General features: G+C 37.2%; 1 protein-coding gene across 2 annotated transcripts in view; it reads left to right on the top strand.

Annotated features, from left to right (window-relative positions):
- Positions 1-19,824, top strand: part of LOC149569312 (RAD3-like DNA-binding helicase protein) — a 266,529-nt gene that overhangs the window by 39,755 nt on the left and 206,950 nt on the right. For both annotated transcript variants that reach the window (XM_089822038.1, XM_089822037.1), the window contains exons 4-9: positions 11,690-11,771; positions 11,911-12,061; positions 12,222-12,384; positions 12,598-12,774; positions 12,990-13,111; positions 13,219-13,270. In XM_089822038.1, coding sequence (XP_089678164.1) covers positions 11,690-11,771; positions 11,911-12,061; positions 12,222-12,384; positions 12,598-12,774; positions 12,990-13,111; positions 13,219-13,270 — 747 coding nt within the window. The remainder of the gene's footprint in view (positions 1-11,689; positions 11,772-11,910; positions 12,062-12,221; positions 12,385-12,597; positions 12,775-12,989; positions 13,112-13,218; positions 13,271-19,824) is intronic.

Genomic DNA, 19,824 nt, shown 5'->3' with positions numbered 1-19,824 from the left:
TGAGAGGGGTTATAAGGAGATAAAAGCTTCATTCTAAGATAATCTTTTGCGTATTTGACAAATTGTTTATAAATTTGCTCTGAATGGGCGATTTCTAGTTTGGGACGCAAACCCCAAGTTAGTCATTGGCTGGGACGTAGCCCTCAGCAATATTTGGCACCGAATCTCTTAGGCATTGTGCGTGGTGATTAAGGACAGAGGCATTAATTCTCATTGGGGCTTCAGCGTGGCATATCATCTTTCCAGTTGGGACGTGGTTCATTGTAGCCTACGGGACGCCATTTGCAGTAGATACACCACGTGGTGTATAGAGTATTGCTTGTATTCACCTCCAAATGTATGCTGGATTCAAGAACAATCTTCACCGTCTAGTTTGACATCAAATTTGTATGTGAGCTTTGGGAAATGCATTGGATTTATTGCTTGGCTCTATAATTCAGACAAATCTGCCTGTTATGGTTTGCAATAATTCTGATTTTTACTGAATACCTTATTTATTTCAGTCTTGTTTCATGGTTGCTGTTCCCTATTCCTTTCTATGTTATAAAACCATAAAAAACAAACCAACCTTTCTGCACTTCTGTCTAGTACTGCAAGAAAGCATAAATAAACAAGAAAACAGATTTAAAAATATAAAATTACAGCAGATCAGCATAAGAGATCCATCAGGGATCTTTCAGTGGTATCAGAACTTATATCTTGCTAGCCTGTAGGGTTTGTGAGAAATTGTCACAACAGATTTCAGCATCTGGGTACTGGTTAAAAAGTTTTGATAATTCATTTTGGCATCTGGGTATTGGACAAAAAGTTTTGATAATTCATTTCAGAATTTGGGTACTGGCTAAAAAGTTTTGATGATTCATTTTGGCATCTGGGTATTGGATAAAAAGTTTTGATAATTCATTTCAGCATCTGGGTACTGGCTAAACAGTTTTGATAATTCATTTTGGCATCTGGGTACTGGATCAAAAGTTTTGATAATTCATATTAGCATTTAGGTAGTCACTAGTTGGTGGATTGAATACAAATCTATGCATCCAAGGCTGAGATACACAAATTTTATACGCACAGGAGAGCTCAACTTGAGCAAGGGTTTGGAATAGACTAGGAACCTATTATGGCAGAAGAACAGGTGGGCGACACAAGGAATTAGGATGATGAAGAGAGAGAGATGGTGCAGACTATTACAATAATAGATAAGACGTCTATTATTAGTTAATGGTTATCTTGTAAATATCTTTAGCTTTAGTTTGCTTTCATTTTTTGCTTTCTCTGGAATAGAATGTTTCTATTCTTTACGATCTATTCTATTCTTTACGATCGTTTCTTAAGGAAACATCGTCTCATTCTTTTGTATAAATTGACCTTTCGGTCTCTGTTATTTATAAGCAAGTATTTACCAATTACCTCGTAATATGGTATCAGAGCTAAATACTTAAATTTTTTCAGAAAAATTTATAATTTCTTCTTGAAATTATTTGTTTAAATTTTTCCAAAATTATTTCAGCTAATTTCTCCAAAACCCACCTAGGGTTTTTCTGCTTGGAGAAATTCCCGAATTACGGGTCTGCAAATCGCGTGGAAATTGTGGCCATTTTTTGAAGACTCGCGTTTTTGGGGTGAAAATCTGCATGTTTCTGTATCAAATCTTCATGCTCTTAGCCGTCTCAGTCTGTCATCGTGCTCTGGGAAGCAGATTCGACCATTTTTCATCAAGAAATCTGAAGTTTTTTCAAGTTTTTTTCAGCTAGGGCCGTTTTTTTTCGAAACCCTAATTTTTGGGGTCGAAATTTTTGTTTTTGTTTGCAGATTCTTGGTGGGTTTTTCGAGAGCTCAACTGGGTTGTCGTCCGTTTTTTCTGGGTGCCTCGATTTTCGAGCCAGCGGATTCAGAAAACGACAGCAGATTCCTTTTGGGTTTTTCGAGCTCTCTTTTGGGTCATTCTCTGATTCTTCTGGGTCTTTCGTATTTTTGCCTCGAAGAACGTGCCTTCACAGATTTTCACAATTTTTCATTGAAAAACGTGCCATGGCATCTCTGACAAATATTCTGCTCGAGCATAATTCCAAATTCAATGGTCGCAATTATGGAACCTGGAAGCAGCGCATCATCGCAATCTTCGAATATCGAAACACCGATCAACTTGTTCTGGGTGTTAAGCAGCGTCCGACTTCTCTGGGTCCTGATCAAGATACATGGGATCTGAACAATCGAGAGGCAGTAATGCTTCTCAAACTATCCGTAGCTGATGACCAGCTTTCTCAAATTCCATCCGGCAAGACAGCGGCCGAAATCTGGACACATCTAAAAGGTTTTCATGAGACTTCCGACAAGAGCAGAGCCTTCTTTCTGAAAAACACTCTGTTTTCTATTGTCATGGATGAGCGCACCTCGCTCCAGGCACACCTGAATCGGAATCAAGAAATCCGTGATTAGTTACTTGCCATCGGTCGCAAGATGGAGGAAGAGGATATTGTGGTAATCACTCTTCAGAGTTTACCAAATTCCTATGAGCATTTTATCGAGACTCTCAACATCACATCTACTGGTGTTGATCTAAAGTTCACTGATCTCTGCACCCTGCTACTTTAGCAAGATTGGTGGAAACAACAGTTCGGTAGCAGCTCCAGTTCCACCTCCACTGAGCAAGCCTTTGCTGCGAAATCCTTTCAGAAGGATAAGGGCAAGTTTCAGCAACCATCTCAGCAGAAGTCTTCTGCTCCAACATCCGATGATACCAAAAAGAAGAACATTCAATGCAACTATTGCCACAAGTATGGTCACATGAAGGTTGCATGTGGGAAACGCTTAGCTGCCCAGTCTAAGCAATCAGGTTCGCAACCCAAATTGAACAGTGCAGAGCACACTGAGCAGGCGAAATTTGCCTTTTATGCCTTCATGGCTAAAAGACCCGCAGATCATGTATAGTCATCTGCCTGGTACATTGATTCAGGTGCCTCTCGACATTTCACTCACCGCAGAGACTGGTTTACTGACTACCAGCCTTATTCAAATTCTGTTATCTTTGGTGGTGGAGAAGAGTACACGGTTGTTGGTAAAGGCAACATTCAAATTCAGTCTGTTGGGAGGAAGCTCATATTCCTTGATGTGTACTACGTTTTAGGGATGGAACTAAATCTACTCTCGGTCAGTCAGTTGCTGCGACATTCTCCACACTTGGCAGTCACCTTCAGTTCACATCAGTGCACCATCACTGATCGGGCGACTAAGTCTACTATTGCAGTTGGTCTTGAGGATCATGGTCTTTTCAGACTTACTGATTCTGGTGATTCTCAGGACTTAGCTATGGCTACTCGGCGATCTTCCATCAGCACACTTTGGCATCAGCGATATGGGTACTTAAATGTGCATTATCTCTCACAACTTGCTCGGGATGAGCTTGTTCTTGGTTTGCCAGAGATTCAAACCCAACACCTTGGAGTTTGTGACGCATGTCAGGCTGGGAAGCAACATCGCACACCTTTCCCCAGTGGCGATTCTTGGTGAGCTTCTCAAGTACTTCAGCTTGTTCATGCTGATATCTGCGGCCCTATGGCCACTCCTTCTGTTCTTGGGTACAGGTATTTTCTGTTGTTTGTAGATGATTTCAGTAGAAAAATGTGGGTGTATTTCCTTAAAAAGAAATTCGATGCATTTATTGTATTTCAGAAGTTTAAACCCTTAGTTGAAAAAGAGTCTGGGAAATCTATTATTACTCTTAGATCAGACAATGGGGGGGAATTTTGTTCTAGTGTTTTCTCCAGCTTCTTGGATACACATGGCATCCAACGCCAGTTCACCACACCCCACACGCCACAACAGAACAGTGTAGTTGAACGTCGGAATAGGACAATCACCGAGATGGCTCGTTCCATGCTCGAACACAGACATGTTCCGAAGCGTTTTTGGGCAGAAGTAGTTAACACTGCAGTTTATTTGTTGAACCGGTCACCCACAGTGGCGGTCAAAGGTAAAACTCCGGAAGAGGCCTGGTCAGGTCGCAAGCCCAGAATCAGTCACCTGAAGGTTTTTGGCTTTCTTGCTTTTGTTTGGATCCCTGATGCTTCACGCACCAAGTTGGATGCCAAGAGTCAAAAACTGATGCTTGCTGGATATAGCAGTCTTCACAAAGCCTACCGCCTTATTGATGTTGAGACATCTTGTCTCATATACAGCCGCGATGTAGTCTTTGATGAGCAGCGAGGACCATTCATGCCTGTTTCTCCTGTTCCTGATCGAGCAGACCAGCCTATGCAGGTTCATGATTTGGGAGTTCGGCTTCCATTAGGTCCACCTGATGGGAGGGCTCCAGTAGCTCCTACAGCTCCAGTCTTGCCAGTGATACCTGTACAGCCACCTCTGGCTTCTCCTGCAGGATCACCTCATTTTGAAGATGCTTCACCTGAGTTTGATCCAGATTCTTCTGATCAGGATCCTGTTGATCAAGCATCTCCTAGTACTACTGTTGGTCATTCTCCTCTCCGGCCTAAGTGGTGGGCTAAGACACTTGCTGATCTTCATGATGATGAGCTCATTGATGGGAGAACTACTCGGAAAAAGAGCAAAACTATAGATTTTGTTAACTTTGCTCTTATGGCCAACATTCACAGTGTGTTTGAACCTCAAACATATTCCGAGGCTAAAGGAATTCCAGAGTGGGAACAGGCCATGCAATCTGAACACCAGAGCCTGCTGAAGAACAACACTTGGGTCCTTTCTGATCTTTCCCCAGGGAAGAAACCCATTAGCTGCAAATGGGTCTACAAAATCAAATACAAATCAGATGGTACTTTGGATAAGTACAAAGCTCATTTAATGGCAAAGGGCTTTTCTCAGCGTCAGGGCATTGATTATGAGGAGACCTTTGCTCCTACTGCAAAGATGAGCACCATCAGATTAGTCTTAGCCATGGCAGCACAGTTTGGCTGGAAGGTCCATCAGATGGACGTAAAGAGTGCTTTCCTGAATGGTGATCTCCATGAAGAGGTCTACATGATGCAGCCACCTGGTTTCAAGGTTGCTGGTAAAGACCATCAGGTTCTCAGATTGGTAAAAGCTCTCTATGGTTTGAAGCAGGCCCCTCGGGCATGGTACATCAAGATTGATACGTACCTCAGTGATCAAGGCTTCAAGAGGAGTTCTTCAGACTCAAATCTGTACATCAAGACTACTGACAGTGACATCATCCTTCTGGTTATCTATGTGGATGATCTGATCATCACTGGCAGTTCGGTATCTTTGATTCAGGGAATCAAACAACACTTATGCCAGTCTTTTGATATGACTGACCTTGGGCTCATACATTATTGCTTAGGTGTTGAAGTTTGACAACAGTCTTCTGGTATATTCATCTCTCAGTCCACATATGCCAGAGCCTTATTAGACAAATTCCGAATGCAAGATTGCAAACCTGCATCTACACCTATGGAGAAAGGTCTCAAGTTATCAGCCAAGTCTGATTCTCCTTCCGTTGATGATACTACGTATAGGCAACTAGTAGGCAGCCTCATCTACCTATCTGCTACTAGGCCTGATATCAGCTTCGTAGTCAGCTATATTTCACTCTTTATGACAGCTCCTAAGGCTGATCATTGGATGGCAGCAAAGCGTGTGCTTCGTTATGTGAAGGGCACTTCTGATTATGGACTTCTGTATTCTCGGAGTTCCAATCCTAAACTCAGTGGGTTCACAGATTCAGATTGGGCAGGCTCTGTTGATGATAAAAAGTCAACATCTGGATATGTGTTCAGTTTGGGATCCGGTGCAGTCACATGGACCAGCAAGAAGCAGCAGGCAGTTTCTCTCTCTTCTACAGAGGCTGAATATAGAGGGACTGTTAAGGCAGGATGTGAAGCTGTCTGGCTTCGTCGGATGCTTGGGGATATGCAGATGTCACCAGTAGGACCGACTACTCTGTTTGTTGATAACGAAGGCGTTATCAAGTTAGCACGGAATCCAGTCTTCCATGAACGAACCAAGCATGTGGATGTTCATTGTCATTACATACGACAGCTGGTTGAAGATGAGACTATAGATTTGCAGTATGTTCCTACCATAGATCAGACTGCAGACATTCTCACCAAGCCTCTTGGTCCCGATAAGTTTGTCAAATTCAGAGGACAGCTTGGTGTGTTAGATAGATTAACCATTAAGGGAGGGTATTACAATAATAGATAAGACGTCTATTATTAGTTAATGGTTATCTTGTAAATATCTTTAGCTTTAGTTTGCTTTCGTTTTTTGCTTTCTCTAGAATAGAATGTTTCTATTCTTTACGATCGTTTCTTAAGGAAACATCGTCTCATTCTTTTGTATAAATTGACCTTTCGGTCTCTGTTATTTATAAGCAAGTATTTACCAATTACCTCGTAATACAGACCCTATTCACTACTTAGCCCAGGATAGCTCAGGCTTTAGACAGATTACAGGATACCTTGGAGCGCTTGGAGATGGGTGGACATAGAGGCGGGCGAAGTAGATCAGTTTCAGTGGTTGGTAGTCAGTGCAACCATCAGTCCCATTCTTTAGTTGGGAGCTCCCTTCATTCCTCTAGGCGGCATTGCCATCGTACACCTATTACAAATAGACCATTGCTTCCTTAGTTCATACTAGGTGAACGGTCAGCACAGGTGGAAGCACCATAGGTGGGGTTCCAGGAGTTAGTTTTGGCAGCCACAGCTGAGTGGAGAGCTGTACCCCCTGAGATTAGGGATGTCTTCCCTCTTCCCCAGTATTGTGCACAACGTAGAGATACAACTAGGTTCAGGGGAGATCGTGGTTATAGACCACCACAGCAGCAACATAACTATGACCTCAGTAGAGCTACTGGGAAGATCACATTGGCTACATATAATGGCTCAGGACATATGAGTGCACGAGCTTGGGTTCACAAGCTGGACATATATCTTTCATTACGACCCATGCCTGAGCGTGAGGCTATTGAGTTTGCTGTGTTGCATCTAGAGGAGATTGCCTATGATTGGTGGCACCATGGATTGGTTAGCTAGGATCATGCCTTAGTACATTCCTATGCTGAGTTCATTGAGCGACTCATTACATAGTTTGACCGTAAGGATACAGAACTTTACTATAGAGAGTTGGCTCATCTAAGACAAATTGGTCATGCAGAAGCTTATATTAATGAGTTCCAGTGCATTGCAGTTATGATACCTGATATGACACAAAAGCGTAGTGTGATGCTATTCATTGAGGGATTGCAGGATAGGCTTAAGGGATTGGTTCGTGCTTTCCAGCCGGCCACTCTTAAGGATGCTATTAATGTGACATTGAGATTGGACACCACTCCTACCTCTTATCAGACTTATAAGAAACCATCGGGGAATATACAGGCACCACAGAGACCTCCTTTACAGGCTAAGGACACACCACCTCCACCTCCCAAAGTAGACCTGGATTCTAGAAATGAACTAAGGAGGAGGAAATTATGTTTTTCTTGTAAGGAGCCATGGGTACCAGGACATAGGTGCCTTGGGCAGGGAAAGGTACATCTTATTGAGGTCATATCAGATGCGGACGATGAGAAGGTTCGAGATATAAATGACAAAGATGATGGTGTCCAAATTGAGATCGAAGATGCTGAGGTAGCAGTCGTAACACAGGGGACTATGGCTACGTTGTCAGGGGCACCGATGATTCACCTCTTATACATCTCGGGTATGATCCATGGGCATATTGTGTATCGTTTGGTGGATAGTGGGTCTACACATAATTTTATAAATACAAGAATGGTAGACCGATGTGGTTTGCAAGCACATAATTTTCCAGGAATCGATGTGACTGTGGCCAATGGTCTTACTCTGCAATGCGTCAAGGGTATCCCACAGTTGAGCATAGGCATGAAGGGATACACCTTGATAGATGACTTTTACATGTGTGATCTAGGTGGCACGGATGTAGTTTTAGGTGTACAGTGGTTGCAATACTTGGGGAGATATAGCCAAGATTTCAGGAAGAGACAATTGGAGTTTATGGTCGGGAGAAGGAAGATCATGCTCAAGGCATGCCCACTTTCGTCTTAGGGTGGATCAGTTAGGAGTATGATTACTGATCATGACTCAGATAGTAACAGTGATTTGATCATAAACCCATGTCCCTCAATATCTCAACACACAGGAGTGGGTGCCTTAGATTTGCCACGGAGATTGTATGAGGTTTGGGACGGGTTGCATAACAGGATTGTTTTGGGACTGGCTACTGGTCTGAATTTTGACAGGAGGATAGGATGGCCATTTGTTTGGATTCTTGGGCGTGAGGGTATTCAGGGGTGGATACTTTACTGTGACGATGTGATCTACTTCACTTCTACCCCTTATAGTGGGGAGTATGTTTGTCCTGATGAGACACTTCAGGTTTGGAGTCGATCAGTGCTCTGTATTTGGATTGCTTGGGATAGTGGAGGATTAGTGTTGTATTGCTTGTGGGCAAGCATCACGAGAGGGGTGGACTGTCATGTCCCCTCTTTTAGCTTAGTCTAATAGAGACATGTGAGTCAACTTATTATGGGGTCTTGTAGGTTGACAGGGTTGGATAGAGACCTAGTATGGTTATTTAGTGTTGGGGACGTGATGTTCTGGCAGTTATTGATCAGTTGAGAGACGTTCCTTGTTTTTAGGAGGTAGTTTCTACTTTTTAGGAGGTATGATCTTGCCCAGGGTTGGGTTTCCATGAGATTACTCTTTGGGTTCAGTTTCAGAGGGATAGGGCTTGTTTCCTAAATTTTAGGAGCATCCCTAGATTTTAGGGATGAGATTGCTAGTGGATCCTTGATTTTCGACTTTAGTCATGGACAGGTGATAGGATGATTTTATAGTTTGTGATGTCAGTTGGGCATTTTGTGGCTATTTGGGTTATATTTTTAATATTTCCTAAGTTAGTGTTTAATAATTAAATAAGGCTAAGTTATTAGGCATTTTGGAGTAATAAGGAGTTTTTGGCCTCATTTGGATGCGCATCCTATGGTGTGATAGCTCGTTGGAAAGGTCTCAAAATTCTCTAAATCTTTCTCTTTGATCTCGGGGCAATTCAGTGAATAGATTTTTGTCTATGAGGAAAAAGGTCATTTTCTAGTAACATGACTACTTTGAAATAAGAAATTATAACACTTACACTACCCAACACCACTTGGAGACACTTAGGGTTCAATTTGCAATTGAGAGGGGTTATAAGGAGATATAAGCTTCATTCTAAGATCATCTTTTGCGTATTTGACAACTTGTTTATGAATTTGCTTTGAATGGGCGATTTCTAGTTTGGGACGCAAACCCCAAGTTAGTCATTGGCTGGGACGTAGCCCTCAGCAATATTTGGCACCGAATCTCTTAGGCATTGTGCGTGGTGATTAAGGATAGAGGCATTAATTCTCATTGAGGCTTCAGTGTGGCATATCATCTTTCCAGTTGGGACGTGGTTCATTGTAGCCTGTGGGATGCCATTTGCAGTAGATACACCATGTGGTGTATAGAGTATTGCTTGTATTCACCTCCAAATGTATGCTGGATTCAAGAACAATCTTCACCTTCTAGTTTGACATCAAATTTGTATGTGAGCTTTGGGAAATGCATTGGATTATTGCTTGGCTCTATAATTCAGACAAATATGCCTGGTACAGTTTGCAATAATTCTAATTTTTACTTAATACCTTATTTATTTCAGTCTTGTTTCATGGTTGCTGTTCCCTATTCCTTTAAATGTTATAAAACCATTAAAAAAAAAAGACCTTTCTGCACTTCTATCTAGTTCTGCAAGAAAACATAAATAAACAGGAAAACAGATTTAAAAATATAAAATTACAGCAGATCAGCAGAAGAGATCCATCAGGGATCTTTCAGGCTTCCCAATTAAATTAATAACTTGGTTCTAAAAACACAACTTATGGATTGGACATTCAAACTGAGCAATTATCTTTCTATTAGAGAAGGTTCATTTAAATTATCAACCCAGGGACATATACTTGAAATTGGCCTATAAAGCATATGCACTATAAAACTCTCTAAGTTAATCTATCGTTGCAAAATATAAACTATAACAATGCTAGAAATAAATCTAAGTACACAGTAATGGTTGCAGGAACTGTATTACCAACTAAATAACTTCTACAACTTTTTATATATCTATATGAAATATATGATTACAATTTCAAATATATAAGCTTATTGACTCTCTAACAACCATCTAACAAATGTCCCATCATGCCTTTAAACAAGGAAGAGACTTATTAATAAATAATGACTAAGACTTCCTATTACAACTTGTCTTCTTGGCTGATTGTAAAAAGAGTTTATTTGGATTCTTTTATGACAAATCTTATTTCTTGGAGATTTGTAGGTCTTCATAAATACAATTCAAATCTTATTCAACTCTTTTGAAGTTGTAACTCCAATTGCTATAAATAAAAGTAGTTTGACTTAGTGTGCTGATTTTTTGTTCCACCTTTTCAGCAATCCAATTCAAATGCATGGTGCTTCTTTATTATTTCGAATTAGATCAAACCCTTTTACCAAGTTATGCTCCTCCTTTTCAGCTTGCTAGATCATTTTGAAAACCTTGATTTCATTAAGAAACGTGGAAAGATATGATCATTTTACTGAAAGTGGGTTTCAATTGCCTTCAAACGTTCCACCTTTTACTTAGTCAACTTCTGTTCATTGCTGCTCATTTATTGTTCTGAATTATCTCAAACGCTCAAAAGGGTTAATGCGCCTTCTTGTAATCTTTCAAAATATATAAGCCATTCTTAATTTCATTAACTTAATTTCATTAAGAATTGAGTGAGATATGCCCGTTTTACTAAAACTACCTTTTTGATTTTTTCCGCATTTACAACAAATGTTGAATGTTGACAAGTGTCAACTTGCTTCCCTTCTTCCCAGCGGCACAAACGACTCAAATATCTCACAAACTTGTTATTCATCTCAAGATAATTATTATTCAAGAATAACCATTTATCATAATAAATCATCACAATTTAGCATTAACTATCTACACATAATGCTAATCAATAAATCATTTATCATAGTTAATGCTTCATAAATCAAGGTAATGTATGGAAATGATTTGGAAATATATTACAATCATGGGATGAATTATTATAATAAATGGATATAAATATGACAATTTATAGGCTCATCAAAGTTCCTTTCCAATATCCCATTATATTGCAAATACTTCTCTCTATTTCATCGTTTGTATTAATAAAGAAAATTTCTGATTTGTTTGCATTTACTTTTTTTTGGCCTGATGTTTCCATATAAGTTTTTATTATTTGCTTAAAGTTTTGAGCCTCTTCCAAGGTACAATCCTCCCCATGAATCTTAGAGTAAATGGTGTATTAGTAATTAATTGTTTGGTTTGAGAATTTCTTTGTTCTTAAGAATCTAATTCCAATTATGGGTACTGGCTAGTAGCTTTATCTAGCAAATATGTTGGGGCCAAATGCTGAACAGTTTTTCGCAATCATTAGTATCATTCCCTTTCTGTACAAACAATTTATTAAAATTTACTGTGAAAACTGAAATATGATTAGGTTTCTCTTTGTTATAAACACATTGGACACTGAACTAGATGGTATACCTGTAATTTTTTAATAAAACTTTGTAATAGAATTTATTTGATGCATTTATCCAGTAAAGTTTGCTTGGACATTTAAACACTCTTTGTTTCACCTTTACAGAATACCTTAAGGGTCATCCTGACCTTGGAGACGAGCCCATTGACATAGAAGATTTGGTCAGCATTGGCAGAACACAAGGGCCGTATGTCTCTTATGACTGTTGTGTATTTTGGAACATAATAGGCACTGACACATTTAAATCTGGTTTAGCTGTAAAATACTGGAACATCTGTATGATAGAATAATGTTTCTAGATGCTGATATATCTTACTCTCATGCAGGTGTCCTTATTACTTATCGCGAGAACTCCACAGTTCTGCAGATATTTTGTTTGCTCCCTACAATTATCTAATCGATAAAGATAATCGTCGTTCACTCACGGGTATTGACTGGGAGAATACAGTATTCATATTTGATGAAGCCCACAATCTGGTGAGAAATATCTCGATAAGAAATCTACTGTCATGGTCCTGTTCTAGATGAATAAGTATTAATTTTTTTGTTCTAAGGTTTTATTACCTTCTAATTTGTACAGTGTTATTTTTCCTTATTTAAAGAATGTAGATTCGAGGACTCATTATGTTCAATGCAGGATAATATTTGTGCAGATGCAGCCTCATTTGATCTACCTTGTAGTTATCTAACTGCATGTATTGCAGAAGCAAAACAATGTATGGATCTTGCCCGTTTAAGAAGAGCAGCTGAAAATTCAGCTGAGACCTCTCTTGATCCGGATAATTTTGCAATTTTAAAGGGTAAACAACTAACCTTAATTCTTGACAATCTTAGGCAGCTGTCCTCTTCCTTTCTAGTTTTATCTTCAAATTTTTGTATTTCATGATAATCTGTTTCATGTGAGATTGAGAATCTGCCTGACTTTATTCAAAAATTGATGTGGCTTGTTGGTTTTTGAAGAACATAAATCTGATACATAGAATTTCTTTTGACTATTTGATTAATATTTGCAGCCCTATTACTTAAGCTAGAGAAAAAGATTAGTGACGTGCCAATTCAGTCAGAGGAGTTAGGGTTCACACGACCTGGACCTTATATTTTTGAGTTTTTGGCAGAATTAAACATTACTGTTGAAACTGCAAACATGCTTATTGATACTATTGATCATGCAGCAAGTCTTCTTGAGGATGGTTAGTTTAAATGGCATCTCAATAAAATATGGTGATTTCTTTCTTGTGAAATTGAAGCTTGTGTATGTAGGGTGTTCAATTTTTGCATTTTATTGATATAGAAGCTTGTCACAACTTCATAGTGTGTAGAAGTTGGGATTTTAGATCTTTTAATAAAGAATATTACATGCTTGTAACAATGTGCCATCATCACTTTTTGGCTGGAATATTTTCAGAATCAAACTCGAGTTCTGCTACAAGTAAACCAAAGAGTGTTACATGTAGACTGCATACATTGCGAGATGCTCTTAAAATGGTCTTCAGAGGGGGCAATTCATCTTTTGCTGCTTCTTATCGTGTAAGTGTAAAAGGTTAGTTGAATTCATTGAGGCTTGACATGCTAGACATGCTAGACTGGAATTTTGCATATTCACACTTTTGTTTGTTTGGTTGTTTTCAATGCAGGTTCACATACATGAGCCATATAGCAAAAACAATGAAAATATTCCAAGTAAAGGTATGCATGATTCATCATTATGCATGCCTTGCCCAGAAAACTGTTCTTATGATGAAAAAAATATCATGCAAAAACAGTTTTAATTCTCATGCCATTGACATTATGCTGACATATGCTTGCTTCTATATTAATAAGGGTGTTAATATGTAACTGCTTTACTGTCCACTGGATGTTCAAGATTTTCGTTCAACTGATTGTTGTTATTATGTGAATGTTCTTTATTGTTCCAAGGAATTTGGTGGTTCTAACTTTTTATTTTTTGAACATGGCAAAATAAATTATATGTACGGCATAGTTATCTTTACATCATTCAATCAAGTAGTTTGCCAATTTAGATGTTTTTAATACAGAAATTGAAGCTAAAATTCCTAATCATCAGAAGAACCATAAGGCAACACTAGCCTGGTTGCTCTGCTGGGCAATTTGTAATGTGAAACAACAATCTAATTTTGCAAGTTTAAAGAGTGTATAAAACTGATAAAAGAATATAACAGTTTGATTCACAAGCACACTTATCAATTTCCAGATAAAAAATATCCATTGGATGGAGTCTAACACATTTCGCAGTAGCATGAACATTCATCTTGCTGCCTGGAATAGGAGCTGTACCATGATCTTGGCCACTTAATTTGGCACAGCCACTCAATAGTATCCTTCGTATTCAACAGAATTATTGCTCTGGCTCTCATGAACTGAATAAAGGATCATGAGGGGTTGTAAAGGTGGCACTTTTGGAAGTTGAATGTAGCCCTATGAGAGATCCTGCCTTTTTCCATGATCTTGGCCAGGCAATAGAATAATCATGGAATGAAAATCAGATTTCCTTCACTGTATTGGATCAGCTATACCTACTTTGTTTTAGCCAGGGCTTTGGCACTTTTCTCATCTCCTTTCTAATCCCAAAAGTTTCTACTCATGATAATTGACTTGTGATTATTGGTAGTTTGTTTGAGGTTCTGAATTTCTGATGTCAACTGTAATACAGATTACTTATCCTCCATCACAAGGGTCCTCTGCTAACTTCCCTTTTTTTGGGTCAATAGCAACACCCAATTGTACAAGTGAAGATGACTGAACACTGCAACCTAACAATGATTTAATTTCAACAGTGAGAGAGGTATTGTTGTGACCTTTTCACCCCATCACCCCATTGCAAATGGGGACCCTCTCTTTTTGTTTGTAGTAGTTAGTTTTTGGCAGTTGAGCTGGCAGTTAAGAGCTCAAAAGGTTAAGGAGTGTTTGATCTTGAAGTGATCAAGTTGTTAGGTTGCAATTTTAGATAGGAGTGTGAAGATTAATGTTACACTAGGTTTCAACGGTTTGAGATAAAATGATGGAAGTATTGTCATTGATGTCAAAGGAAAGAAAGGAAAGTTTTTTTTGATGTCAAAGATACGAGAACCCAAGCCAAAAATCTTTAAGAAGAGAGTAATGGATAGGAGTTAATGAAGTTTTAGAATAAGAGATTAGAATAACACCAATGAGATCAATTGATATCAAAGTTCTTGGTATAAAGATTAGTCACTGAGAAATGTGAAAATAATGATCAAAGGAGCTCATTGTATGAAGGAAAGAAGCAATCACCTTGAGAAGGGTTTGATAGCTTATATTGCCAGCCTGTTTAAGAAGCAACATATTAAAAGCAGCTTCAGAGTTCAAAAAATAAAAAATAATGATTGAATTACAAAGCATGAAATAAGATTCATAGTATACACATCAGATATAATACAGATTAATATTATAATGGATGTAAACACTACAAAATAAAGAGGGTATAAATTTTGGTCATTGAAAGTCAAAGACAGCTGCTACAAATAAAGGCGGCACCTACAATAAACTTTTCAAATAATGGCAAAAATAAGGAGTATGGTTAGTGACTCAAATCTATCGTGGACAAGTCAGCAAACTATTGAAGATAAGTATTGGGAAGATGTTATGTTTCAGCATTCAAAGTGTTTCAAGCAGCAATTATTAGTATATGTATTAAAAGGAGCAAGCTCAAATCTGAATAACCATATGACATTGGACAGCGTTGAATATGTGGTTGAGGGAAAACAAGAGTTCAAATGGAGACTGAAGTGTGATAATTTTAGGATCCTGATTCAAAGTTTATAATCGATATACATCTACAGAAAACACAAATCAAATAAAAGATTGATTTACTGTTTCGAATGTATATAGACTCTTCAGTAAACATTCCTATATAAATCAGCGAATAGCAAGACCTAATAAAGAAAAGTCGCCAGGGATCCTGGAAGACATTTGAACCTTATATTAAAGGATATATTTGTATACAGAGATACCTCCAGGACAACAGCGATATCATATATATAACAGAGAAAGGAACACACAAGCAGTAAGAGGATATCATGTGTAAATACTATGCAAAGGTGTCAGGAGCAGATTCCTGTACAAATAAAACGATTAATAATAAAAAAAGTATATCCAGCCAGACAAAGGAAACAATCTGGAATGGACATACCCAACCAAGAAGCTAACTTAATACTAATTGTGAGTTTCCATAGTGAGTGAAGGATGTGAAATCACAAAGCGGCAGTCTACACGTATTTTTATTTCATCATTGTGAGTCTATACAGATGCAAATTGTTGCCAAAGAAAAAATACAGAGCATGAGTCGAAGGCTATATTAAATTATTCAATAAATACCATGGAGTGATGAAATATTGGCACACATATATGATCAGGTCGAAACCTGCAGAAACATACACAGAGAAAGGAAAAATATATTTAAAAGTATTGGACGGTAGTCAGAGGTTCCCGTGATGGTGTCAAAGAAATGATTTTTTTATAAACAACAAAATACAGTATACACGTCGATGCCTAGTGCAACATATGTTGGTAGAATGCAAAAACAAAAATATTGTCATGGCATGTAGTACAAGGATGTGTGAGTCGGAGATGACAGTGGAGAAGTGATCAAGTTACACAGAAAAAAAGTATTCAAGCAATATGTGTGCTGTCGAGAGCTTTCATTAGGAGTTAAAATAAAACAAAATGTTTAGTAATCCCTACTGAGCATATGGACGGCGCATAATATATGTGACACCTTGTTTGTGAAGATTTCAGAAACAAACGATTTGCAGTGATAAATTTATGCCAAGTCATCAAGGATGTTGTTTTGGGAAGATACTGATAAGAGGTCATAACTATATAAGAGAAAGAGCAAACTATATTTTAATGGTCAGTAATTGAACGGTGAAATTAGAAGCTATAAAAGAAAATTATAAAATGCAGTTGTGAAGCAGCCCGATAATATATGAACATCAGAACTGGAGTTTATGGCAAACATATATACAGTAACTATATAAATGTCAATTTAATAAGCAGCAATGTATATCGAGGGGAGTTTTCGTTTGAAGTGATAAAGCTCATGCATATGGGGATATATATTAATTAAGTTTCATATGTGCTCGCATGGCATAAGGTAGCCATAAAAGAAAAGTTTGGATAATCATTAGCAAGGAAATGAGATGGATGATGACTAAAATATACAGAGCAGCACATCAGCCATTTGTATAAAATGAAAAAAAATTATTGCTATGCAAGTTGCGACATCACTCATTAAAAGAAAAGAGAATTAATGGTTAAATGAGAAGGCCCAATAAAATAAGGATAATATTGTCTTCATACAAATGTCACGACAAAACCACCAGGGTGTAAAGTATTTGATTAATGAAACGTATGCTAAGGATGCATTTAGATATTAACAAAGAGACACCTTGCATCTAAAGATATAAATATAAAGGGAGTCATTGACAAAGAGAAGTGAGTGTGGTGTGTGTGAGTGCAGAGTAAGTGAGAGAATAAGAGTGGAGTGTATGAAAGAATTAAGAAGTCAGATATATGTAAAATGAAAAAGAGTATAGATATATTTGATAAGTTCAAAAATTGTGCATGGAGCAGATTGAAGTAAGGAAGATAGTTGAATATATATTGAATCTGATGTATAAGTACACTATAACTGTCTATTGGTAGTATAATATAAGAGTTAAATAAGAAGGATTGTTATTTTATCTTCGATAAAATAAAGAAGGATATTTATGGAAGTGAATGTGGATTTAAAAGTAAATATAAATACCAGTTTGAAGAAAAGAAATTGTGCAATTTAAATATCCATCACTAGTTGAGTAAGCAACGTTGATGAGCTGGAAAAGAAGTTTGTGTGCAGTGAGTTGGTGCTCATGAAGACAGTAGTGGAGGTTGGTGCTTCCAGTAGGTTGGAGCCTGCGAAGTGAGGGAGTTGGAGCTTCCAATGAGTTGATGCTCATAAGCGTAAGGGTTGGAGCCTCTATTAGGTCGTAGCCTACAAATCTTTGTAAAAGAACAAGTTTATATAAAAGCATTTATTTTGTTGTGGTTTTCTTCCGCATTGGGTTTCCACGTATATCTTGTGTCATTGTGTTCTTGTGCATAATTTATTGATTTCAGCAATTAAAGTTATTAAAAGCAATTGTTTGGATAAAAGTTTTAAATTGGCAAAGTTTTTATTATTCTGACTCACCCCCTTTATAATTGTGTGCTCTTCATAAAATTCCGAAGTGCATTAATATTTTGGCTAGTCAAATAGTTCGAAATATATTATAGACATATTTTGTGCGCAAGGGCTTTCAAATCCTTATAAATTCCATTTTCCATACTCAAAATATGAAAAAAAACCTCATGAAAATCAAAGTTTTCTTATAAAATTGCACTTAGTCTTGATGGAAATAAAATTTCCATTCCAAAAATGGTCAAAATCTGATTTCCACTCCAAAAAACACAAAATCCCTATTTAACAAGAATTTCCACTTGAAAAATCATGAAATTTTTTATAGGGGTTGTTTTTCCACTCACGAGAAGAGATTTGCAATAAAAAAAACGAAGTGTTGAGACAGTTCGTCCTTACGAGTCTTTTTTCCTCTCTTGGACATGGAGAAGAAGTACAAAGTGTAAGAGTCCCTATGCATATAGAGTCCAAAGTGTAAGAATCTTCACATATCCTCATGCATTTGAAATTTTGCCTAGTCCCTATGAGGGTTGTTTTTCCCATGGACAAGGAAGAAGTGTGAAATGTTATCCTCATGAGGGTTGAATTTCCCTTTTGGGGATGAGTCTGGGAATCATGGCAAATGGAGACTATCCACATGAAGATTGATTTTCCTAGAATGCATACTTGAAGATATGAAATGAGATTTAATGAAATACTAGGGAAATTAATTAAAATGCATCATTATAATACCCCCCACTTCTAGGGTTAGTGAAAACCTATAGAAATAATTGTTAGAATCATAATAAAAAAAAATCTCACTATATTATTCTACCCTCTATCTTAATCCCAAGCTTAAAGATGTCTCTAGATTGGGATTCCTAACCCTAAGTTATTTGACCGTCCTCTCTAGAGTGCACCCCCTAAGATTCACATATGCATATGTTGACATCATCAGAATATTCTTTCCATTATTTCAATCTCAGGCATGTTGGTCAAATGGAGATTATATTAATCTCACATACCAACATTATAGAGATTATATCCATTTAAATAGTGTCAGCCAAATGAGAATCATGCCCATCTCTAATAGCGACACTAATTACCCATCTCTTTTGCGTTAGCCAAATGGGTAACTACACCCATCTCTGATACCAACACTAAGAGATTGTATTCCACCTCCATCTTGTCAGCCAAAAGAGTATTTTACCCATCTTTGATACTGATGGTAGGAGTTTGACTTATATCTCTTTTGTGACAGCCAAATGGAAATTTAACCCATCTCTGATACTGCCACAAAGAGTTTGTAATATTTTCTTTATATATATAAAATATTCATTTATTCTTTATGAAATATTAATTAATTTTAATGAATAAAATTAACACCTACATATTATTCCTTTGATATTTCATATATATATACATTTGAAAAAAACAAAAAACATAGTAATTATATATAATTATATATCTAATCATTATGATATAAAGAAACAAAATAATATAATGAACTTCCTTTATATGAAATAAAATAACATATTTCATATAAAATACATCTCCATAATTTAGATTTACCTCACATAGACTTTACTTTTACTCCCTTTTGAAATGGGGAAGAACTTATTAATTATGTTTAAGCTCTTCCATTTTTTAATTTGTTATTGGATGGGATTTGAATATGTGTTTTCCTACTTCCTTGGTCCACGTTATCCTTGCCTTGTCTAATTGTATGAAAACTAAATATATTTTTGGTATTCCTTTTTAATTTGCTGCTTTTTCATTGTTTGTTACATGCTACCTTTTTCTATTATTCTTTTCTCATTTTATATATTTTTTGGCCCAAGGTTTATCTCTTCGTGAATCGATTTATATATGAATTATAGTTTATCTGTTTATTTATAGGTGACATACCTTCCTTGGTGTGATCAAATATTTTGATCTTTATTCATTAGTGTCCATAATATTAGTTATAAATGTTTTTGATTAATGAATAATAATTATATGGTTTAGTATTATTTATAGTATAAGTTGTATATTAGTAATTAGTTATTGATATTGACTATCAATTGAT

Source organism: Cupressus sempervirens, chromosome 3, assembly GCF_028749045.1.
Source record: "Cupressus sempervirens isolate cs-2001-9-10 chromosome 3, ASM2874904v1, whole genome shotgun sequence".
Lineage (NCBI taxonomy): Eukaryota > Viridiplantae > Streptophyta > Pinopsida > Cupressales > Cupressaceae > Cupressus > Cupressus sempervirens.
This window is presented reverse-complemented; position numbering and strand designations above follow the sequence as displayed.